This window comes from Pleurodeles waltl, chromosome 4_2, assembly GCF_031143425.1.
Source record: "Pleurodeles waltl isolate 20211129_DDA chromosome 4_2, aPleWal1.hap1.20221129, whole genome shotgun sequence".
NCBI classification, from domain to species: Eukaryota; Metazoa; Chordata; class Amphibia; order Caudata; family Salamandridae; genus Pleurodeles; species Pleurodeles waltl.
In genome coordinates, this window is record NC_090443.1 from 668986212 (window position 1) to 669012585 (window position 26374).

The 26374-nt window shown below is 45.3% G+C and overlaps 1 protein-coding gene across 3 annotated transcripts in view; it reads left to right on the forward strand.

The window, feature by feature from the left end:
• Nucleotides 1–26374, forward strand: part of USP33 (ubiquitin specific peptidase 33) — a 399453-nt gene that overhangs the window by 181181 nt on the left and 191898 nt on the right. For all 3 annotated transcript variants that reach the window (XM_069232248.1, XM_069232249.1, XM_069232250.1), the window contains 2 exons: nt 20637–20809; nt 20892–20962. In XM_069232248.1, the coding sequence (XP_069088349.1) occupies nt 20637–20809; nt 20892–20962 (244 nt within the window). The remainder of the gene's footprint in view (nt 1–20636; nt 20810–20891; nt 20963–26374) is intronic.

Genomic DNA, 26374 nt, shown 5'->3' on the forward strand with positions numbered 1-26374 from the left:
TTGCATCTGCATACTACCCATTTCTTCTGCAATGCCTGTCTAGATCACCATTTGGTTACTTAACAAATTACCTTTTCTCCAGTATTTCTTTTCATCTATTTGCTTCTATTTTCACATTGACTACCAATGGCCCATCATGTTTCCATACTCTTTCATGGAATCCTTCCCCAGTCATCCTAGAGAATTGTGTGAGCTAAAGTTCACCTATTTAGTTAACCAATTATTTTTTTCCCTTATAGGTTGTGGGGGCAGAGAGGTGTGGGACTAAGTACAATTTTAAAAGTGCATTCTACCTTTTCTCATCTAAAGTATAATTGTGTTTTTTAGGTCTCCCCCACCAGACACTGCAAGCTGGGTTGCTTGCGTTCTGTTTCGTGGAGGACCTGGCCTGGCAGTAAAGGCTGGAGTGTTCCCATGAGGAGCAGTGCCAAGACTAATTTGTGTATGGCTGGGTCCAAACTGAGGTGGCATGGTGTGCAAAATTACAATGGACTGGAATGTAGCCTGGAGTAATTAATAGAGACTGAGATTAATTCAAGCATTCGTCTATCACCTTTTTTATATACTTCAGTGTGTTGCCCTAAGTGGGATGGGCATGCCCAGACATGAGACCTGTGCACACTGTCACTGGAAACAGTCTACCTGGCTGATGAGCCCTAACTAGGAAGAAACCGGTCCTGGGTTGTTTGCGTTCTGGTTCAGGGGGGACTTGGCTTGGGGCAAGGTCAAGACTGGTTTGCAAATGGCTGGGTACAGGCTGGGGTGGCATGGTTTTCACAGTAACAGTGGACTAGGATGCGACCTGGAGTAATTACCAGTGGTGATTAATTCAAGCATTCCACATATCACTTTTCTGTATACTTTATCCAGAGAATATTCCATAATTAAACAGAAAATTCCCTATGTTGGTTTTCTGAGTTGTCTTCATCATTGGGAATGATGCGTAGTACACACTATATTTCATCTTCCTTTTCATATTCTGACTTGCATTTCTGTTTGTCCTACTCTGGGTTCCTTAGTGAATCATATGGTTGAGGCACCAACAAGGACTGCAGTTATGTCCTTCGGGGTGAACTAGTCTACAACGCCTCAAAATTAATAATGTAAGGCTTACATTATCCACAGTCACAGGGAAAACTTGTAAAGTCCAACATGAATTGCCCAAACACACATTTCCAAGCATGTATACTGGCAGCCTGATTGTCTTTAGGTGCAAGTTTCCTTCGGGTAAAACATTTTTGTATTGTTGACACCTGGGTGAAAAAAGACAGTATCCTTTCCAGTACCATAGGATGCATGCCTGTGTTCATCTGAGGAGCATGTTCCACTTAATCTGCACTTTGACATTTTGTTCCATTGAGTAAGGCTTATATGGTTGAAACACTCAACAGTGTCATGACACCATGGGGGTCATTCCAACTTTGACGGGCGGCGGAGGCCGCCCGCCAAAGTTCCCCCAACAGAATACCGCTACGCGGTCAGAAGACCACCGCGGTTATTCTGTGTTTCCCGCTGGGCTGGCGGGCGACCGCCAGAATGCCGCCCGCCAGCCCAGCGGGAAACCCCTTCCCACGAGGAAGCCGGCTCCGAATGGAGCCGGCGGAGTGGGAAGGGTGCGACGGGTGCAGTAGCACCCGTCGCGAATTTCAGTGTCTGCTAAGCAGACACTGAAATTCAAAGTGGGGCCCTCTTATGGGGGCCCCACGACCCCCCTCACTGCCATCCTGTTCCTGGCGGTCGAAACCGCCAGGAACAGGATGGCGGTGAGGGGGTCGGAATCCCCATGGCGGCGCATGGAGGATTCAGCAGGGCAGCGGAAAACCGGCGGGACACCGCCGGTTTTCCTGTTCTGACCGCGGCCATACCGCCGCAGTCAGAATGCCCTGCGGAGCACCGCCAGCCTGTTGGCGGTGCTCCCGCCGACACCGGCCTTCACCCCCCATATGTCATAAGGGGCTGAATGTGCCGTATGAGCCAATGGCTATGGCATCAGTTTATTTCCGGTTGTTCCAGTAGCGTCTCCCAATGACTAGGTTTCCAACTTTTGCTATTACTCCTTACTACATCCACAACTACTTATATCTTATTTTCCACACCCAGTCCTATCCTTTCCATCTCTGACCTACTACTGCGGCCGATGCAGGTGAATGGAGGGCAACCAGTGACCTAAGTTAAATTCTTCGGATTACCGATCGATGAACTAATGGTGATGTGCATGTGCTTCAAATCCAGGGACTATTCCCAATTAAAAGGAGTGCTGATGTGTTTGTTCCTCAAAAGGTGGCAAGAGGCTAGCTGTCCCTTAGCATAATGTGTAACATGCGGACCTCTTTCATGCTTATCCATAATACAATAAATACCACTTCTAAAGAGAACATCTCCCAAAATGCAAGCATCCTGGTGCTACAAGCAGGAACAGATGCACTAGCACTCACTGGCAGCAAAACCAAGTCTTAAGTTCTTTCCTGAACTTAACTTCAGTTGAGATAAGAAGTTGGTAAAATGTCTTGCCGTTATCGTTGACAAGGAACTGTCTTGAAAAAAAAGCAGATTGGTTCTGTGATTTCATCTCGTTTTCTTCAACTCCACAGAATCAAGAAGTTAAAGCTATTTCTTGCAACTGAGGCCTTGGTCCAAGTCGTAATTGCACTAGTCATGTCAAGAATTGACTATGCCAATTCCCTTTACCCAAGTGTTCCTAAATATCTTACATGCAGGCTCCGCTTGGCTAATCTGTCAACTTCCTAAATAAATAATGTAATATATCTCAAGTGACAAGAGAGTTTCACTAGCTCGCTGTGGCAAAGAGATCTACGCATAAAGCTGCTTGTACTGGGGGCGTGGCCGGGCCACGAAACAAGATGGCTGCTTAGAGCGAGAGCTCTGCGCCGAGGCGCTCCCGGAGGGGCGACGGGGGCGAGAAGACAGCCGGACAACACACCGGGTTCGGTGCCCCTCCACCCCTACAACAGCGGCGACACGGAACCATGTCCGGGGACCCGGTAGGAGCGGGACGCAAGGCAGGAAACTCGCGACTCGCCCCAGGCCGATAAGGCCTGGAAAAAGGGGCAGAGTCGCGTCTTCGGAAGACCGGGGACGGCGTGCCCGTAGCGGCAAGGAGCAAGCTGAACAGGCCGCGGGGACTGCGGGAGCCGTGATGACCCGCATCCATCTCCCTACAACGCCAACAAACACCCGTGGACCTTCCCCCCCCCCCCCCACAGGGAGACGGGAAGACGCAGCAAAGGGGTGCGGCCCCTTCGACAGCCGGGAGAGAAACCCAAAGAGAGGTAGGATCGAATCTCTTCAAAATAAGAACGGCATCGCCGGAGGCAGAGGCACGACTTCTCCCCTCTTTTCCATCACAGAGGGACAACAAAAACCCTCCCGCTGAGATAATAAACTTTCTCCCCCCCCCCTCCAGACAACTAATACTGAGGAGGGCAGAGGGGCACGACGGGAGGCACGTGGAGGCGAGGGGACGAGAGGGGTGAGCGACTGGAGGGGCACCGGAGATGAGGAGAGCCAGAGGGAGCCAAGAGAACAGAGATACAGGAGAAGGGAGTGGACTGACACCAGTGTAAGCCACCGAACATCTATATCCTTATCGGAATCTACGGAGGGAATCTCGGGCCCCACGTGGTCAGACTCTGTAGACAATTGAGGCGATGCCCGGCAACAAACCGAACCATAAACCTGTCAGCAAGCCTGCACGACAACTATTATTCTCAGAAGCGCTACAACACAAACGCCTAACCCCCACGAAGATAAACCCTCAAACATCGCCACCTTTAAACGAGTCCACCACGATGCCTGATAAAGATCAATCCACGAATATGGACAGGATACTAAAAGAGATCACCACCGTCAGCCGCCGCATAGAGGGGATGGACGCCTCTATAACTTCATTGACACTAGAAACCAAATCCATGCGATCTGACATTGCCGGCTTTCAATCTAGAGTGACAGGGCTAGAACAACGCATGGGATCACTAGAGACGCAGATCAACACGTCTCAGGTGCGAGAACAAGACTTCATCTACCTCAGGAGCAAACTAACGGACATGGAGGGCAGGAGCCGGAGAGACAATATCCGCATACTTGGGATCCCGGAAAACGAAGAAGGCTCGGATATGCAGACTTTTCTGACCTCCACTCTTCCAAAAATGATTTCATTGGACTTTGACCCGCCGCTAGAATTCCAAGGGGCACACAGGATAGGCCCAAAACGCTCTGACAACTCCTCAAGGCCCCGTCCAATCATCGCATGCTTGCTGCGGCATAATCAAACCCGACAAATACTCCAAGTACCACGCAACCACGGCCCTTTCCGAATAGACCAGCACGAGATCCGAATAACCGCCGATTACTCCAAGGAAACCAACGAACGTAGAAAGGCTTTCCTAGCCCTACGACCCCGGCTTCGCAAACTAGAGATGAAATACGGTCTCTTTGACCCTGCAAGAATGTGGGTTACAAAAAATGGAGTATCCAAGGACTTTTATAACCCCGACGAATTGAGACTCTTCCTTGACTCTTTCCAATCCCAGCCTATGGACTCTTACAACACAGACAGTGAGCATGACATTGTAGGAGGCAGTGATAGGGCCGAAACCCCCCACTCGGGAATAGAAAAGGTGAAGACGGCTTTACACGACACCGGAGCCAGTCATAGAGGTAGAGACATGGAGAGACTAACTAGATCATATGATGACAGGGGTCAGATTTTACACGCAGTAGTAACCCACACCCAATTATCGGAAAGAGACAAATCCCGCTCCCCTTTAAAGCCTACAACTGGGTCTTCTTGAGAAGGTAACGCGACAAGACGACTTATGGGACTATCGCCAGAGAGTCGAAAATAACAACTATAGACTCCGCGGAAGGATGAGTACCTTTCCAGATCATATGTGTATTACTATTGTAATTGTCTAAGACTGCTAGTATCAATGTTAAAACCAGATACATGAAAAATCTATGCTCTTTATGACTAGAGCCGAGGCCCTATAATGGAAACTACCAGTAAATCGTTATTTGCCCTCAGTACACAACAGATGATGATTACTAGAACAGGGATCAGACCCCACCAACTCACTGTATGTTGAATAAGGGCCCGGTCCCGACCCTATAACCCTATAACAAGGTAACAAGGTAACAGGGGCATTAAACAGATAACAAAAAATAAACACTAATTAACTATCATGGAACTTACCTTACATTCCACACACTACAAAGTATCTCATGGTAGTAAACAACAAAGTATGTGAAACTTTCCTAATACACACCACACTCGACCAGCGCCGACATTAGAACCGTTTAGCCCCCATTATCACCCCAAGGGATGGGACTAGACCACGTAAAGACAAATTAATTCCAATACAGGGACACACAATACGATATAACCTGAAACATATCAAAGCTCCGACTACTTGACTTTACCTTATTCTACAATAAGAAACTGGAAAAAAAAAAAAAATAGAACACGAGGACATAATACAACATAATACCGCATAACAAAGCGAAATATTATGACATTCTACACTGCCACTCCACACCACATTATAACATCACAATGTAAATTATAAACTATTAGCTATTCTTTTCCCCAGATGTTCGTACCTACCCCCATCCTAATCATTATTACTATCTTAAACTATCATCAACAACAGAACGACTATGATGGTGGCACATACCAAGTAAGACCTTAGTAGGTCAGTATTATGATGTAATAATACACGGCAAGGAGTTAGTAATAGGATGAGATACGCACTATCCTCGCGTAACCCGGGGCTCAGCTACACTCATTACCTATCCTACGATTAATAGAGAGACGTTTGGCATAATGGCTCCTAACATGATAATGTGATAAGATGCCAGGATATGTTATGTTGATCAACCTAATATGTCATTGAACAGTTGTAAGGCGAGACGAGACGAGGCAGTGTTATAGTTGAAAAGAAATGCTCAGGAAGTATTATATTATACTGTATATTGGTATCTTTATGTACCCATGCATACGCGAGAACTATAATACTCTGTTTGAGCTCTCTCCCCCCCTCCTCTGCCCTGCCCCCCCCCTCCCCTCGCCAGCCGGTCTCGGTCTTTCTGTCTGCCCAGTCCCTACTTTAATTTACGACCCTATCCTATGAACTCCTAAACACCCTACGATACCATACAACATCAAGTACTAGGCACAACATCCTAAACACCATACCCCATCAACACCCGACACCCTCCCCCTCCTCTCCAGCGCCGCTCAGGTACTATAGTTATTAACCGATCACTACTTCTGCCAATATACACTTTAGTTATATAACTAATACACTAGCCACTAACCACCGATGAACAGACCCACTTCCCGATACATAAACATAAGCACTGCTGTGTGCCCCCCCCCCCACCCCTCCTTATCACCGACATATCGATAACTGGCTGTCTGCTGTTTCCCCCCTTTGCCCCCCCGATCGAGACCGCCTGACGGCACGAGAGCTCCGAGAGAAATCGGTCCTGCCGTTTACAGACCTAACGAACGAAGGAGGTTGGACTCCTAACCTCCCTCATCCCTACCCTTCTCCACTTCTTCCCCCAAATTGCACGCTCTCTTGCTATACTCTCAATCTCAACTTCAGCACACGCATCCATCCCTTCCCCCCCCTTCTCCCTCTTTTCTTCTCCCTCTCATTTCTCCTTGCCTTCTTTTTCCCTCATATTTCCCCTCCATCTGGCTCTCGTCCTACTTATATTACCTCTCTTCCTTCACCCTCTCCTCTCTCTTCTCTTTTTTCTCCAGAGGATTCCCTTGGCCTCCACCAGCTACTAACCCCCGTATAAAATAAAATAAAATAAAACACCGTATCATATCGAAACACAACTCCCACTCTAACTACTAAGTCAATATCTCCCACCCTCCCCCCCCCCCCCCCACCAACACCAACCCCGGATCGAGGGTGCTTACTTACTCACAATTATCCAATATGTCGAAGCCCCACCCTCAAGCGATGCGACCATTACGCATACTCTCTTGGAATGTACACGGCATGACGAGCTATGTTAAGCGGAAAAAGATACTGTCCTATCTTCAATCCAAAAAAACAGATATAGCTCTGATTCAAGAGACTCACCTTGACACTCTGGAATCCAGTAAACTTAAACGGGATTGGGTAGGGAGGGTTGCCTTCAGCTGCCGTCCAACGAGTCAGGAATCTGGAAGTAACGGACTCCGCAAATGTGGAGTGGCGATACTAGTGCGTAAATCCCTCCCGGTCACTATCATTAAAACCTGGAATGATACGGAAGGAAGGTATATATTTGCTAAATTAAAACTAGGGGACACTGTTTTATGCGTGGGATCCGTTTACGCACCAACCGGCCCAAAACGCCCATTCCTTCTACAGCTAAATCGCCTCCTGACAGAAATCGGAACTACTCGATACATAATCGGGGGAGACTGGAATCTCGTCCAAGACGCCATAATGGATAGGACAGGCCCTGTCGATGTATGTAACAATCACGACAGAGCGCTTCTGACAGACCTGACCACTGACGTCGGTCTGGTGGACTGCTGGAGAATACAACACCCGAAAGATAAGGAATATACTTTCTTATCCACCGTCCATGGCACCCAATCGCGTCTGGATTATTTCTTAGTATCACACACTGTAATCCCTCATATACAAGACACCTGTATCCTAGACAGCGGGCTCTCAGATCACTCCCCAATACTAATCCGGATCCAGGTGGGACTCTCCTTCTCTGGTCGTAAACCATGGCGATTGGCTGTACACAGATATCGCTCTCCACAAGGGAAGGAACAATTAAAAGCTCATGTAACCACATACATGGCCGAGATTTCAGGCACTGTATCCTCAAAAAGGATCCTATGGGCGGCAGCAAAAGCAACCCTAAGAGGGAATATGATGCGAGATGCAGCACTGGCCAACAAAGACAGAATAGCCCGCCAAACCACCTTAGAGACCACGATACAGGACCTCACTAAACAATATACCGCCCAACCATCCCCTAGGCTGCGACACGCCTTAGAACAGGCCCGCATGGCACACAATGAACTCTATACATCTCAGGCGGAATACGCACTGCAAAAATTGCGAGGCCGCCATTACGAACAAGGGGAAAAAGCAGGTCGCCTCCTAGCGGCGCAGCTCCGACAAAGAGAGGCAGCCTCTGCCATTGCGGCCATAACATCTTCTTCAGGAGCAGTGCTAACTCGCCCACAAGACATTGTAAACGAGTTCGCCAAGTACTACTGACATTTGTACACTCCTGAAACAACGACAGATCAAACACAAATGGAGACATTCCTTGCCGCGGCCAATCTACCCCGTCTGTCTGAGGCAGGCAGGGCCCTCTTGGACGGTAACATAAGCAAAGAAGAGATAACCCAAGTTATAACAAGCCTCCCCTACCATAAATCACCAGGAGAGGACGGATTCCCTGCGGAATTCTATAAATGGGCTGGGGAGGAGGCAATAACCGCAGTACATGAAGCACTGACGGAAGCATGTCAAGAAGGCTCCCTGGGCGCTCTATCCAATAAAGCCACGATTGTCATCTTGCCTAAGCCAGGGAGAGACCCCCTTCTTTGCGGCAGTTACCGTCCTATCTCCCTTTTGAATGGGGATGTCAAACTCCTAGCCAGTGTTCTAGCAGCGCGGCTCCGCAAGGTGATACCATCATTGATTCACAATACCCAAGTAGGATTTGTACCAGGCCGTAACTCCAGAAATCATATGCGAACTCTTTGCCATACACTGTTAGAATCCATACAATTACCTGACGAAGCCCTAGCCCTGTCCCTAGACGCGGAGAAAGCATTCGACCGCATTGAGTGGCCCTACCTATTCACAACCATGAAGCATTTTGGCCTGGGGGAACAATTTATCTCTAAAGTACGTTTATTATATGACCACCCCACAGCACAGGTTAACTGTGGGGGCATCATGTCAGACCCATTCCCTATCGGAAGGGGCACACGCCAGGGATGCCCCTTGTCGCCACTTCTATTTTTATTGGCCATGGAACCCCTAGCTGCCACCATACAAAATTCTCACCAAATAAAAGGGATCCATATCACCGGGGGCATATCCAAAATATATCTCTACGCAGACGACATTCTGTTAACAATGTCCGATCTAGAAACCTCGCTCCCAGCACTACTTTCCACTATAGAAGACTTTGCATCCCTCTCCGGATATCGGGTAAACTGGGATAAAAGTGAGGCACTACCATTATCCCGCATAACGACGAGGGCAGCGATACATGGCCTTCAATTCAAATGGACCCCGACCCGCCTTAAATATTTAGGAACTTTTATTAACAGAGGTCTAGAACATATGGTCAGGAACAACATAGACCCCCTTATATCTAAAATGAAACAAGACTTTGCCAAATGGTCCCTACTAGGCCTGTCCATGTGGGGCAGGACACAGGCGGTCAGAATGGTCACCTTACCACGCTTCACATACGTGTTAGGCATGCTTCCCCTACAGATACCTCTTTCCTCACTCCGATTAATAGACGCATCCATAAGGGCCTTCGTCTGGGGCTCCTCACGCCCAAGACTGAAACCTGCAATAATACTGGCATGACGGCTCTACGGAGGATTAGGACTACCCTCGGTAGAACAATACTCTCTGGCCCTACAACTCTCACAGCTAATATATACGCTTCCGGATATAGCCGATCCACCGCAATGGGTGATCACAGAGAAACTCCTATATGGACAGTATACGGAGATGGGAGGAACATACGCCGACCACGTTCCCTTAACTAACCCCATCCTCAAGGCTACAAACACAGCGTGGTGCAGAGCCCATCGACTACTAGGAGTACACCCCTCCCTGCATACTCCGGCTCCCATAGCAGGGAATAAAAGCATTAAAATTGGAGGGACTATTCTCAGATGGCCCCAATGGTCCGAGGCAGGTATCCACAATATATCTCACATAATAGATGGAGATAGCTTCCGCACATTCGCCTCCCTCCAGGAAGAATTCGGTATCCAAAGTAACCAGGAGTGGCGATATCTACAGCTCAAACACTGTATGCGGAGAACATTAGGAACCCCCCCGTGGCTGCTCAAAACCTCACCCATCGTCACCTATCTTCAGAAATGGGGCCGACAAAAAGGCGTCTTGGCTGGCCTCTATGCCGAATTAACTAACCACCTTTACTCTCAGCCTTTACTTGAACGACTACGCTTAAAGTGGCAGGACATACTAGAGATAACCTACACGGACGAAGAATGGCCAGACATACTAGAAGCCCTCGACAGGGGCGTACGTGAAGCACGCCTGAAATTTTGCCTATTTAAAATCCTTCAAGGATGGTACTGGACCCCCGTTAAACTCTTCAGGGCAGGGTTGATACCTCACGCGAACTGTTGGAGATGCACAGAGCCATATTGCGACCAACTTCATATTTTATGCCACTGCCCCACGGTACAGTCACTATGGGACGCGGTACGCCTCGCCTTATCGGACTTCATACAGATACCAAAACCGACCCCACCAGCATTTATCATTCTACGTGACATTCGCCCGTATCCCTCCCTATCGCGGGCACATAAACGATTAATCCACACGGCGCTAGCCACGGCCAAAATATGCATACTCCGGCACTGGAGATCTAGCATTGCCCCCACACCCATGGAATGGATGACGGCCATGTATCAAACGGCTACCCATGAACGAGTGATTTATAACCTACAGGACCAAGCAGAACAATTTGAGGAGGTCTGGCGCCCATTCTTGAAGAGACCATGAAGCGGCTGGTGGATGACCAACGGATGATCAATGTTCAATGATCAATGATTAGGGAATATTAATTACCAATCACCCTCTGAGAATCCTAGACTCCGGAAACGCATTTAACCTCCTACCGCCCCCTCTCTCTCTCCCTAGCTACGCTATCCTCTCTTCTCTCTCTCTCTCTCTTTTCTCTCTCTCTATCAATCCACAGGCCTCTAATTTTGTCACATGCCCGAGACCCTGAACTACCCAACATAGTAATACAAGTCGCTTCCTAACACAAACAAGGACTGAGAAATCAACTCATATAAGACGTAGACACTCTCTAACCGACCTTACCATATCTATCATACATATTATCTACCCCTAGATAATAACTTGCTACAGACGGAGAAGTACAGAACGATCTACTCTTAGGCCTGAACAAGCTAGTCTCAGGATACAAAGACCCCCTGCCTACCTTGAGTCTCTTCATTCTACATTCCTCCGCGATTACCCTTCCTCTTTCTCCCTCTTTCTTTCCCTTCTCTCCCCCTCCCCATTTCATATGACTATTTTGTCTCTCCCCTATACCAAGACCAACCCCTCCTACACAACCCTATCCTCGCTCCCCCTCCCCTTACCACCCCCCCACCTGTTTTCCACTCTTCTTCAAAATAAGGGTACACAACTCAACTATGCAACTGGGAATTTTTACTTACCTGAAAGTACATGTATATATGCTTACAATGGAAATAATTGTGGTAAACGAACAAAAACAATGTTTTGAAAGCTAAACAGTTTGTTTATATGCTGTATGTACCGCCTTATATATTCTTAATAAAACTTTTGAAACTTAAAAAAAAAAAAAAAAAAAAAAAAAAAAAAGCTGCTTGTACTATCTTCAAGTTTCTGCACATGACTAGGCCAGCTTTTATCAAATCTACCTTCCATAAGTACTCCACCCACTAGGGATCTTAGATCTACTCATTTACATTGTTTGGTAGTTCCTCAATTTAAGGGGAATAGGATTGGTGGAGTCACATTCTCAGTCACTGCTCTCTGTGTCTGGAACTCCCGACCTTTGGAACTTAGGACCATCTCTAACTATGGAAAGGTTAGACAGATGTTGAAGACCTGGCTTTTTAAACAAGCCTAACAAATTAGTAGTACAATTTGTGCTGAAACTGTTACCTAGCACCAAGAGATACGTTTGGTGGATGTGTGCTTCGGAAATCTCAGTAACTTTACACATTATACAAAGAAGGGAGGCACCGCACTATTCCATGAGATATGTGAAAGACTGGACACTCCTGTACTTTCGTCGAAATCTAGGGGTTTTCAGCACTTGTGTCTCCTTTTATATGCAGGAATGCGTGGGAACATATGGACAAAGCCTCTAACAATGTACTTAGTAGCCACCCCATTAAATGGGCAGAAATACATTGTCAGTGTTTTAAAACTGATAAACGTCTCAATAAGGAGCCAGTGCAGTTCTTTAAGATGAACAATGGTATCTGGTGCCCCAGGTCCAGGCAATTTTGTGCTGACTGCTGATGTTCTGCTCCTGAGAATGAAGGAGCTGTGCAGCAGCTACCCTTTTCCTGGAGAACATGTAGAAAGGTCGTTCGACAGCTATGCACAGCACTGACAAAACAGGACTGCATCCAGAACATGGCTTTAGACACGGAGAAATGACACCAGAACCCACAGCTTGTCCTGAACTCATCAGGCATGGGCTGATGTGGGATGAGACCCTGCACTACAGAATGCCACACACTATGGATCTCAGACACTTGCTTAACAGGATATCTCAAATTATCACCCATTAACCTATGATTGATTGGGCTTCTGTACTGCTCTTGCGTAAATTAAGAGGAAACAATGCCAAAGAATGCATCACTCTTAGTCTGCGTAATGAATTTATTAAAGAACTTCCCAGATATCAAATAAAAGCACACGAATATATGAAAATATGCATTTAACTCAAATGACATAAAACATGTGTAAATACAAGAATAGCCATTGCAGTTAAATAATCAGACAGAAATGTACAATGCATCAACAGTGAAAAAGAAGAATCGACGGCATGTGTAGCTGCAGATACACATGCTATGCATACTTCTGCCATCTAGTGTTGGGCTCGAAGTGTTACAAGTTATTTTTCTCCGAAGAGGTGTTTTCGAGTCACTGGATCGAGTGACTCCTCCTCTTCGGCTCCATTGCGCATGGGCATCGACTCCATGTTAGATTGTTTTCTTTCCGCCATCAGGTTCGGACATGTTTCCTTTCGCTCCGATAGTTCGATTCGGAAAACCTTGAAAACGCTTCATTTCTCATCTATATTGTTTCGATCGTGTTACACCTTCTATCGACACTTCGGTACCGTCAGAACAAACATCTCTACTCGCCCTTCGGGGTGCGCGCGCCCAACTTGGGCCTGGTCGGGCCGACCGTGTGAAAGGCCTCATGGATCGGACTCCATTCTGATTCTGTCCTCGGTGCCACGCTAACTTCCCTTACACAGACCAACACCTCGTCTGTAATCTTTGCCTTTCCCCGGACCATCGGGAAGAAAATTGCGAGGCCTGCAGATCCTTCCGGTCAAAAAAGACACTTCGGGACAGAAGAGCACGAAGGTTCGAGATGGCTAAGAGGAGCTCCGAACATCTCAACATCGAAGAGGAAGAGATCATGCACACCGCAGTCTCCGTTCGAGGATCCCGACTCCGACCAGGATTCCGAGGAGGACAGACTGGTCACGGCAGGACAACACGTGAGTACGCCTGCCCCTGTACCATCTAAGCCGAAACATAAGGCCTTGGGGACGCCACTGCCGAAAGGCCATGGCTCGACCCGAAAGAAGACGCTCGGTGACCAACCCACCAGTTCGGCACCAAAAAAGGCCACTCCTCCGAAGCCATCGGAGTCGAGATGAAGCTCCGTCTCTGAACCGAGCAAACAGCACTCTTCTGAGTCCAAATCTCGAAAATTATTTTCGGAGCCCATCCTAAACCCCATTTTGTTCGATACTGAAAAAGCCAGCTTCGGAGCCGAAAAGACCTGGTTATACTGAGGAGGACTCACAAATTCAACCAATCATGGAAGTAATGGATTAAAGGCAAGCCAGGATTCATATCCATAAAGAAACTGGCAGAATTTTAACTGCACTTCCTCCAAAAACCAAAGAGGAAATTAGCCTTTTAGGAGAAATTGGACACTACACAGCCGCCAGCTAAAGTGCCAAAAACAAAGGAGAGGCCTCCACCTCCTCAATTTTCCCATCCTCAGTCTCATCCTCACTCTCAACACCTACATATCTCTCCTCCTACCAGTCCTACACCTATACAGTCACCATCACACATTTGATTTGCAGCAGGACAATGTGGATCCATGGGATCTTAATGACCCAGACCCCATTCTGGAAAATAACCCAGATTGCTATCCCCCTAAGACTTCATCACCCGAGGCTACAATCAAGTGATAGCTAGGGCGGCAGCATATCATAATGTCACCATGCACACTGAACCATTAGAGGATGATTTTGTGTTTGATACTCTCTCCTCCACACGTGCAACATATCAGTCGCTCCCTATGCTCCCCGGCATGCTAAAACATGCTGACCAAATATTTAGCGAGCCTATAAAAGCAAGAATAATTACTCCTAGAGTAGAAAAGAAATATAAGCCACCTCCTTCCGATCCTTTCTATATTACTCAGCAACTACCTCCAGACTCAGTAGTGGTAAGCGCTGCCAGGAAGAGGGCAAACTTGCAGGCGTCAGGTGATGCACCCCCACCAGACAAAGAGAGTAGGAAGTTTGACGCTGCAGGGAAGAGGGTGGCATCTCAGGCAGCCAACCAGTGGAGAATAGCCAACTCACCGGCGTTGTTGGCTAGATATGACAGGGCTCATTAGGACGAGATGAAAGATATAATCCAGCATCTCCCCCGAAGGACAGCAAAAGAGGGCACAGCAGATAGTGGAGGAAGAGCAAGCCATCACCAACAATCAGATTAGGTCTGCCCTAGACTCAGCAGATAAAGCGGCCAGAAGCGTCAACACTGCTGTAACCATAAGGAGGCATGCATGGCTTAAATCCTCAGGATTCAAACCTGAAATACAACAGGCAGTATTGAATATGCCATTCAACAAGAAACAGCTTTTCGGCCCAGAGGTCGACACTGCTATAAAAAAAAATGCCTAAGGATTCAGACACCGCAAAAGCCATGGGTGCACAACACACCACACAATACAGGGGATCCTTTCGCAAACCCCAGTTTAGAGGTGGATTTAGAGCTCAAACTGCAGAGGCATCCACATCACAGCCAAAGCCGGCCTACCAACCTCAATACCAACGAGGTGGTTTTAAAACCACATATAGAGGCCAGTACCCCAGAGGCAGGTGAAAATATCAAACACCAAAACAAGCCTCACAACAAAGTAAACAGTGACTTGTGCCACAACTGGGTATTATCAGTTATCCGCAATGGCTATTGCCTAGAATTGATACAAACTCCACCAAACATTCCACCCAAACCACACAAACTATCCACAGACCATATCGCTCTGTTACAGGAAGAAGTCAAAACTCTATTACTCAAACAAGCAATAGAAGCCGTGCCACAAAATCAAGTGGGGGCGGTAGTTTACTCACTGTATTTCCTCATTCCCAAAAAGGATGGCACCCTAAGGCCAATATTAGATCTCAGGACCCTCAATCTTTACATCCTGTCAGAACACTTTCATATGGTAACCCTACAGGAGGTTATCCCACTACTTCAAAAACACGATTTCATGGCAACATTAGACCTCAAAGATGAGTATTTTCATATACCCATCCATCCTGCGCACAAAAAATATCTCATGTTTGTCATTCAAGGAAAGCACTATCAGTTCAAGGTGTTACCCTTTGGAATAACAACAGCTCCAAGGGTATTCACAAAGTGCCTAGCGGTAGTCGCAGCCTACCTAAGAAGACAAAACATACATGTCTTTCCATATCTAGACGATTGGCTGATAAAATCAAACAGTCATACGAAGTGTCAAAACCATGCACATTATGTAATACAAACCCTGCACACGCTAGGGTTCTCAATAAATTACCAAAAGTCACAACTACCGCCTGCGCAAATACAACAGTATTTAGGGGTAATACTAAATACTCAAAAAGTGCTTGCAAGTCCAAATACGCAGAGAATACAAGCATTCCAGAATACAATAGCACAAATACAGACAGGTCAACAGTACACTGTCAAATTGGTCATGAAAATATTAGGGATGATGGCATCATATATTGCAATTGTTCCACATGCAAGACTAAACATGTGGCCCTTGCAACAGTGCCTTGCACAACAATGGTCACAAGCACAGGGTCAACTTCAAGATCTAGTGTTGATAGACCGCCAAACATGCATGTCCCTTCAGTGGTGGAATTCCACAAATCTAAACAAAGGGTGGTCATTTCAAGACCCTGTGCCTCCGACCATAATTACAACAGATGCATCAATGATTGGTTGGGGAGCTCACCTCAGCAATCACAACATCCAAGGACAATGGGATGCCCAACACAAACAGCTACAAATAAATCACTTAGAGTTGTTAGCTGCCTTCCTAGCACTCAAAGCAAGCTTTTCAGCCTCTCCTCATTCACAAGAATGTCCTGATCAAAACAGACAACATGACCACCATGTTTTACCTAAACAAATAGGGAGGGACACATTCGTCCCAACTCTCCCTCCTAACTCAAAAAATTGGGAAATGGGCAATACACAACCAAATTCACCTGGTAGCACAATACATTCCAGGTATACACAACCAATTAGCAGATGTTCTCAGCAGAAATCATCAACAGACACACGATTGGGAGATTCACCCTCAAGTACTTCAAAAATACTTTCAACAATGGGGAACACCAGACCTAGATCTGTTCGCCACCAGCGAAAACGCAAAATGCCAAAACTTCGCATCCAGATACCCACATCCCTTATCCAAGAGCAATGCTCTATGGATCAATTGTTCAGGGATATTTGCTTACACTTTTTCCCCTCTCCCACTCATTCCATTTCTAGTCAACAAATAGCGTCAAAACACGCTCAATCTGATATTCATAGCGCCAAAGTGGGCACGTCAGCCGTGGTACACAACACTATTAGACCTGTCAGTCGTACCACATTCCCAATCTCCCAAACACACCACACCTGTTAACACAAAACAAAGGGCAGATCAGGCACCCAAATCTCAACACACTAAATCTGGTGATTTGGCTCCTGAGGTCATAGAAGTTGTGTATTTACAGCTACCAACATAATGAATGGAAGTAATTAAGCAAGCATGAAAACCCAGTACTAGACAGTGCTATGCGAACAAATGGAAAAGATTTGTATATTACTGTCAATCTAAACAAATTGCCCTTCTTTCAGCATCAATACAAGATCTTGTATGCTATTTACTTCGGTTACAAAAATCAAATTTGGCATTCTCTTCCATAAAAATACATCTCACTGCAATTTCCGCATATTTGCAAAATATATAGCACAGCTCTTTATTTAGAGTACCTGTTATCACAGCCTTCATGGAAGGCTTCAAATGCATCATTCCACCCAGGACACCTCCAGTTCCTTTGTGGAATTTAAACATAGTGCTTACGCAACTTATGGGCCCACCAGTTGAACCTATGCACTCATGTCAAATACAGTTCTTAACATGGATGGTTGCCTTCCTAGTCGCAATTACATCATTGCGAAGAGTTAGTGAAATTCAAGCTTTCACTATTGAGGAACCGTTCATACAAGTACACAAGCATAAATTCGTGCTACGAACTAACCCTAAATTTCTTCCTAAAGTAGTATCTCCTTTTCATATCAATAAAACAGTGGAACTACCAGTCTTCTTCCCACAGTCGGATTTTGTGGCCGAAAGAGCTCTACATACATTAGACATTAAAAGAGCTCTAATGTACTACATAGATAGAACAAAACCATTCAGGAAAACTGAACAGCTATTTGTAGCTTTTCAAAAACCTCATACTGGTAACCCCATTTCAAAACAGGTTTTAGCAAAATGGATAGTAGGATGCATCCAAACATGTTACCTTAAAGCTAAAAGACAACTCTTAGTTGCTCCTAAGGCACATTCCACAAGGAAGAAGGGTGCTACAATGGCCTTCTCAGGAAACATACCAATGACTGAAATATGTAAGGCAGCTACTTGGTCAACATCACATACATTTACTAAACACTATTGTGTAGATGTTTTAGCAGCACAGCAAGCCACAGTAGGTCAAGCTGTACTAAGAACATTATTTCAAACAACTTCAACTCCTACAGGCTAACCACCTCTTTTATGGGAGGACTAACTGCTTTGTAGTCTATGCATAGCATGTTTATCTGCAGCTACACAGGTCATTGAACGGAAAATGTCACTTACCCAGTGTTCATCTGTTCGTGGCATGTTCCGCTGCAGATTGACATGCACCCTACCACCTCCCCGGAAGCCTGTAGTCGTTTAAGTTAAGCAACACTTGTACACATGAGTATACATATATATATAGATATATTTAACATTCCATTAGCATGGACATCTCTTTTCTTTATACTCTTATCACTCTTACTTTACCCTCTGCGGTAAAACAATCTAACATGGAGTCGATGCCCATGCGCAATGGAGCCGAAGAGGAGGAGTCGCTCGATCCCCTGACTCGAAAACACTTCTTCGAAGAAAAACAACTTGTAACACTCCGAGCCCAACACTAGATGGCAGAAGTATGCATAGCATGTGAAGCTGCAGCAGAACATGCCACGAACAGATGTACACTGGGTAAGTGACATTTTCAATATCTATCCTCCCAGCACAGCAAACCGGGGAACCCTCATACGCCAAGGCAGGGGACCACATGGGATCAAAATATTCCGGGCAGTGCATCCGTTCCACAAGTGAGTTCCTGTCTTAGTGCAAAGTCTCCCTGTCTTTTATACCTTAAACAAGCTAGGAGAGCATTCTAGAGCACCCTCCCCTCTGTTGTGCAATCAAACATTGGCTGTACTTTGTCTGTGTCGAAAACGCACAAAAGAACTGGCCAGGCCCCAGTGCGCATTTCGGGGACAGAGCTGCACCTTCCTCTGATGAAAACATTATTGGCCGTGTGCACTCGTATCTCATCTGCATCCTCTAGGTTCCAGCATGGTATGACCCTGTTCTGGTGAGAAAAGCAAAAACTCTTTACGTGTGGAAAACAACTTTTGTGTAGAAAAACCCTGCGCTGCTGTGACAGCAACTGAAGCACATCACAAAATGGAGTCAATAGTCAAGATGGAGTTGGTGGTTATATACACATAGCATTACAGCTTCCTGTCACATCACATTCCCTCAGGCAACTGGTGTAGACCTGCTCTCCATCAATAATGACCAGCAATCTGAGGACATTGCCCTCACCCACCGACCTCCTTCTCAGATTACCAAATTACAAACATCCTATTTGTGCCTAGAGGGCCAATGCATTACCCTCTCATGGAGCAAATGATTGTGCCCTAAAGTTGCTATCTTAATCATGCCATACAGTACAGAATGAAATACTCCCTCTCACCAAGGTAAAGTCAGTTGCTGGCAAAAAGCTTTGTGCACCTTTTGACAGTACTGCTATTTTCCATTCTGTAGAATAAGTTGCAAGGAGTTGTAAGTAGCCAGGAGCTTGTTTTGTCACTTCACTGTGTGAAGACTGGTCAGCGGTTTCTAGCCCACCACCAAACTGATCTTCAACAGAAGTAAAAAAGGTTTGCTTAATTTCCTGTGAATGTCTTCCTGAACAGTCTAATATGCCTTTCGAAATACTCATTATTGCATTAGGCTTCATCTTCTGGGTGAGCATTCAATGTAAATGATTAGACTTGAATGTACAGTTTTAAGTGAGTGTTTTTATCGGCTCCAGAAATTGAATTATGTGTTTGTCAATTGCTATGGAGAAGCAGCATTTGGAAGAGCCCTCAGGCCGGTGATTTAGATGGCTCTAACTCACTCCCTTTTTTGTGCCAACTACACTATGTTTTTTCTGCAAGCTATCTTTATTCTGTGTACCTATGCTGAACAAGCTGCACCGTCATGTAGTACCTCCAGGGACTTCAGTTGTTCTCATCCAGTCCTTGTGTCACGGTCATAAATAATTAGGCGATAAATAGGTGAAAGCTACTGTAACTCGGGTTCCTTGGAAATATAATGCTTTTCACTTCAGTGGTAGCTGTGTTACTTTAATGGAAAGGATACAAACATCTGGCTTTTATGTGGGAGTTTTAGCTTCTGGGAATAAACCTCGTGCACCTTAGATAGGATCGATAGTTGCTGGTTTTGCGTGAAGGTGAAACATTACATGTAATATAAAAACACTGAAGAGATGTGCTGTGTTCTCTGGTATGATTTTATTTGTCTAGAAACTGGTCTGGCATAGAATTTGTGATGCTTTTTATTTCCAATGGCTGCTGTCCGTCGTGACATATTGTTCCCCATGGGTATAAATTCATCCTGGGACCATATTTTATAGGTAATTACTTTCTTAGCCAATCAGTCTGTTTGCATTTGTTTCTGTGTCTGTTGTCTTCTAGCAAATCAATAATCCTTTTTATTTTTTTTATCTTTGTCCAAATTAAGCATTTATTTTCATGCTATCTCAAGTTACTAATGTTTCCTTTGGGTCAGTTTAGTGATACTGTGTTCCATCTCCTTATAGCATGCTCTTGTTTACAAAGGTGTAGGTCCCTGCCAAATGCACCCCATTCATTTGAAAGGGTTTTATAAAGGGTCTTTTTCAGTAATATATTTTGAGGTTCTGAATCTTGAATATATAAACTTCTGTTTCAATATACACCTCCTGTACATAACTGCTGCTTGTCTCCAATTCAGATATCTGTAACACTGGAAACATTCCAGGATCTGTCTCTGCCTATTCCTGGAAAAGAAGACCTCGCAAAGCTGCATTCTTCTAGCCATCAATCTTCTCTGGTCAAAGCTGGGTCTTGTGGAGAAGCATATGCCCCACAAGGCTGGATTGCATTTTTTATGGAGTATTTTAAAAGGTATTTCATGTACGTGGAACTCTAATGCACTTTGCACCAACTCTCACTGATGACTTACAGTGATTGTTTTATCCATTTTCAGCTGGTTTTGGGGCCCTGTTGTCACATTGCAGGATTGTCTTGCCGCCTTTTTCACAAGAGATGAACTTAAAGGTAAGCAGAAAAACTAGCCATTATCTTTACTGTTAAGTGTGCTCTATTGGAAACCTTATTACAAGACATAATTGTGTTAACCGAAACGTTTTTACATTGACCCTTGTGTGTTGTTAGTTAATTCAGTTCTTGTAAACATAGACTGTTTCCTGGAAGCTAACAATTTTACACGTGTTTATATTACAAGAGTCTATTTTATGGCCATCTAGGGCACCTCTCTTTCTCCCTCTGCTCTCTCCTCCTTCATCCCCTCCTCCTTTTACCTCTCCCTCTCTCCTTTTTTTTTTTTTTTGTAACTCTCTTTCTACCCTCTTGCTCTTTCCCCTCTTTTGGTCTCTTCCCTCTCTTCCTTTTCATTGTTTCCACACACTGCTCTTCTTCCTTTCTTATTCTGTCTTCCTTCACTTTCTATATACCTACCTCTCTTCCTTCTTTCTTCTCTTCTCCTTCTCCATCACTTTCTATCTCTCCTTTTTTAACTTTAGGTACATCTACCAATGTGGCACACACATATTCATTTGTCTACTTACATAACCAGGAAGGACCAAACCTGGTTCCCTAGGAGGTTACAGGAATACGTTAATGTTAGGCTAGGGTGACCAGTCACTTCGAGATCAGGAACCACACATTAGAAATGTCAACAAACCCAAGAGCATGTATTTTGGAGAGAAGGTAATTTATTGTGATGGCTAAAATCAGGCTAGAAATGACTACCAGAAATTTAACGTAAGTGGAAAAACGGAAGGTACTCGATAAACAGTCTTAAAGTGATAGACATGGTAGTTCACTTTGATGTAGCTTCAGTATTTCCTTTTTATTGGTTGTATATTGTCATGGCTATTCCATTATATTGGGCCTGGGATTTTGACTGCTTTAACACGATATTAGTTAGGTGCTTTGAGACACACAAGCTAATGTGCATTTTTCCTTTTTTTTTTTTTAATACACACACATCTTGACCCTGTTTATTCAGCATATATTCTAGAATGTTGTTCACTGTAATTAGATTAGCATAATATCCATGTTATCTGAATATACCCCCTACGTCTGACAGGGAATCTTTTGGTTTGAAAAATATGGAATTTTTTTAATCTTTAAATTAAAATCACACTAGAGTGTTATTTTTAGAGTGATTTGAACTCACTCTCACAAATGCCAGCGTGGTCCTACAACAAACCCTCCCCTAGGCACCATTCCATCAGACTGTTATTGCTTGAGTAGGGGAGTTAAAAAAAAACTATTAAGCACTTGTACATCTATATACGAGCTGGCTATAGGTTTAATACTAGCATTTATGTAATGCTAGTCTATGTTGGGAAGAGAGGTTTCATTGTTGTTCATTAAGAAACTGAAGGGCTAAAAAGCTTTTGTGGAATTCAAACAGAGGAGCACCTCTGAGGATTACTCTCACCTAGAGTGTGTTTATACAACCACGAGTTATTGGGCCATGAGGATAATGCATTGAGCATCTGACCAAGCTTTCTTATAAAGTAAGGGACATGCCTAATGGTGCCTCAAAAACATTCTATTTTTTAAAGCTCAGGTTCCCAAGAACTATTGGGAGATGGATAATAATAAGAAAGCCTTCCCCAAAGCTTTCGTTACTGTGCCATTATCCATTCTAAGCTACCAAGTATTCTCTAATGCCCAGAAACCAATCTTCTACACCAACCAATGTTATACCACATGCAGGAAAGTGCCCTTTATAGATAGGTTAAGCGTGCAAGCACTTTGACCTGTTGCAAGTATTGTTGGCTTTTAACCATGCTCACCTCATGTCCATCACTTTCACTCATTCGTGGACTTGCCTTTCAAAAATCCCTTGATGTCATTGGTAATTGCTTTACGTTTGCCCCAACTTGGGGCGTTTTTGTTACCGCCTTGCAGACTGACCCTGTTACATGGATAATTGCACGATTGCCGATATACTTTAGCATGGGTGAAATATTTTTTCTTTTGTTTCTCCCCCTTCGTGCTCCATGGCAGCCATAGCCCCCACAGTGCTCACAGAACCAACAGCGCAAACTCCACCGGCGGTATTGGAGCACTGGTCACATTGTTCAGACTGACACATAATGAGTCATTTCTGTTGGCTGTCCCTTTCACATGCCATAGCTTTCCGAAAAATACTTATAATTGATAAATGCTTTACAAAAAAAAAAAAAATCTGCATCAGGGCTCTCCCGGCACAACAGGAGAGCCGATACTACAATATTCACTGCACTCGAGAAAAGTTGCACCATAAAGTATTCTTTTTTAAAAACATTTTTGCCCGTAACTCAGCCTGAGGTTGTCCTAGGACAAAGGGACCACCGCCAAAAACTTTCACTCTTTCTGTTTAGATCATCTCTGGGTCGCCACACCAGGTTAGTGGGGACCCCAAAATAATAACCCCCTCTCTCCGTTCCTTCTCTTTTTAACCTCTCTTATGGCTGGAACTTTTCTTCTACCGCTTAAAGTTGTTTGTTTTTTCAAAGGCCTTAGTATTGCAGTAGGCCTCCTAGGTCTGAAAATGTGTAAGGCACTATGGGGGTTATTACAACTTTGGAGGAGGTGTTAATCCGTCCCAAAAGTGACGGTAAAGTGACGGATATACCACCAGCCGTATTACGAGTCCATTATATCCTATGGAACTCGTAATACGGCTGGTGGTATATCTGTTACTTTACCGTCACTTTTGGGACAGATTAACACCTCCTCCAAAGTTGTAATAACCCCTTGTGCGTTTTGGGGGCTGAATATATGGTTGCACTACATTACTTTGTGCCATTCTATTTTCAAGGGGTTGTGCCCTCAACGGGCTAATTATATGGTTACATGACTCTTTGCAGGCATTCTTTTACATAACATTTTTGCTCATAACTCAGCCTGTGGTGGTCCTATGATAATGGGACCACCTTTAAAACCTTCACCACAACGTGCCCTTTCTGTCTAGACAATATCTGGGTCCCTAACCGGGACCCCAAAATAATAACCCCTCCCTCCATTCAGTGTCTTTTTAACCTCTCTCATGGTTGGAACATTTGTTTTACAGCTGAGAGTATTTTGTGTTTTAGGGGTCTTGTTTGTATTATCATTGCAGTAGGCTTGCTAACCCTGAAAATGTGTAATGCACTATGCCCTGTAGAGGCTACATATATGGCTATACGGCAATACTTTCAGTCATTTTCTTTTCATGTGGTTATGTCCTTAGGGGCTAACTATGTGGTAACATGACCATGTTTCTTACAAATGCTATTTTCATTTTGGTGTCCTCTAGAGGCTGTTCTGAGCATTACAGTCTCATGCCAAATATTTACTTTTGATAAAGGTTTTTATTGGGCTTATATGATAATTGTATATGTTTTATTAATCTCGCCTTATTGTAGTTATGACCATGATTCAGGTCAACTTCAAATCCTTATTACACTGCGACTGTTTTAACCATCTTGGTATGGGTGGGTGACCCTTCTAGTTTATGATGGCTTCACTGAAAACATGGATGTTTGGTATCAAACATCTCGTATTAATAAACCCTCAGTGATGCCAGTGATAGATTACTACATGAACCAGAGGGCACCTTAGAGGTGCCCCCTGAAAACCTACCAACTACCAGTGTGCGGACTGATTAGTTTCAGCCAGCCTGCCAACACCAGACATGATTCTAGCCACCCAAGGGTGACAGCCTTTACTCTTGCAAGGTCAGAAACAAAGCCTGCTCTGGGAGAGATGTTTACACACCCCACCCAACAGGATGACCTGCGAATCTGCATTCCACGGTAGGGGACTTCAGAGAAGCTTATCTCCCTTGGTATGCAGATCTGACTTCACTCAAAGGAGAGACCCCCACTGCCCCTGGGTCCTTTTGGCACCTGGCCGGGCAGAAATGTTAGTATTCAGAGAGGTGTGTCTACCTCTCAGGTCAGCCCAACCTTTAAGGTGTACTGCCTGATATGGGCACAACATTTAGAAATATGCCATTTTGGCAGATTTAGGAACTCTGGGACAGGGTTATGCCCACTTCCCTTAGGAAATGGTCAAATAGGGGATGTAGTGACCCCAGGGATAAGTAGTCTATTGGCTTCTACCATACACTTCCTGAAACACTCCTATATTCAGTATTTAGGGGAGCCCCTGGCACCAGGGAATCAAGACCTCTGAAGGACACTCAAGAGCCGCGAAAGCAAAGGAAGGAGCACCTAAGTGGGCCCAGCCCTGCCAGCCTTTCTGCTGCGCCTGCTGAATTGCTCCAAAGTCATCTTGTCCTGCAGCTTTTGTGCCTCCAAAAGCTTGGGAGTACTGTCTGCCTTAACTAAAGACCCAGGAACCCCTGTGAAGCAGCAGAGTGGCTTCCCTACATCTTGCAGGCACCCCAAGAAGAACTGCGAGGGCTCCAGACTGCTGCAAAACACACCTGAAAAAATCACTGCCCACGTGCAACCCAGCCCGAGTTGAAGTGGACTAAGAGTGCCAACATGGTCCCTCGGTCCTCCAGAGACAAAGGCCACCTTAGACTTGTGCACTGTGGACTCACTGATGCCGCCTGCAGCCTCTGCATGAAGCCCCCCTCAAGCACTAGTGCTCTGGGGGAGAAAACCCAACGCCTCAAGGCACCTCTGCACCTATTGCCTCTGGCCCATGGAGAAGAGGATCCAAGGTGCCACCAGGCCCCTGATCATCTCAAGAGTTGAACCTACCTGTTGTTTTCTCCTCAACTGGACTGGACCCCCAGCCCTCACTTGCAGCCTCTTTTCATCCTGACCCATCCCCATTAACTAACATTGGGCACCCGACGCTGGACTACATCTTTGCACCCAGCCGCCCAAGAGTCACCGGGTGTGACTTGTTGGTGTTGTCCTGACCCTTGCCCAATACTTACCTTAAATCCAGGAGATTGGTCCCTTAAGTCGCTGTAGATGGTCGTTTGCCATCTTTGTCTTTCCTCCACAGGATAACGTTGCAGCTTCTAAAAATTGTATCGACTTTTCAAAACTGGGAAGATTGTTCTTGCAAAACATACCTGATTGAATCGATTGTGGTGCGAAAATATTTATAAAGATACCTGTTATTTTTGTAAATTGGTGTGATAGAGACTTCTACTTGCAGATTCCTTACCTTAGAATTTCCCCCAGGTGTCAGACTGGATCCGGAGACTTTTCTTCAAGCAGTACCCTGGCGCGCCGTTAGATGGCATTGGACATCAGGGTCGAATATAGGCGCCACCTCGGCGAAGTGACGGCAGTTCTTTTCTTTCCGCGCCATGTGCTGATTTGGAGAAGAGCTATCCTGGTCACTTTTTGACCGGCCTCAACACTTTTGTCAAATTTTGTGGTAACTGTTGGTGTATCTAAGGATGTCCCCGAAGACCAAGTTTAAGCCTTGCGAGGATTGTCACCGAATGATGTCGGTGACTGATTCGCATCAGGTCTGTTT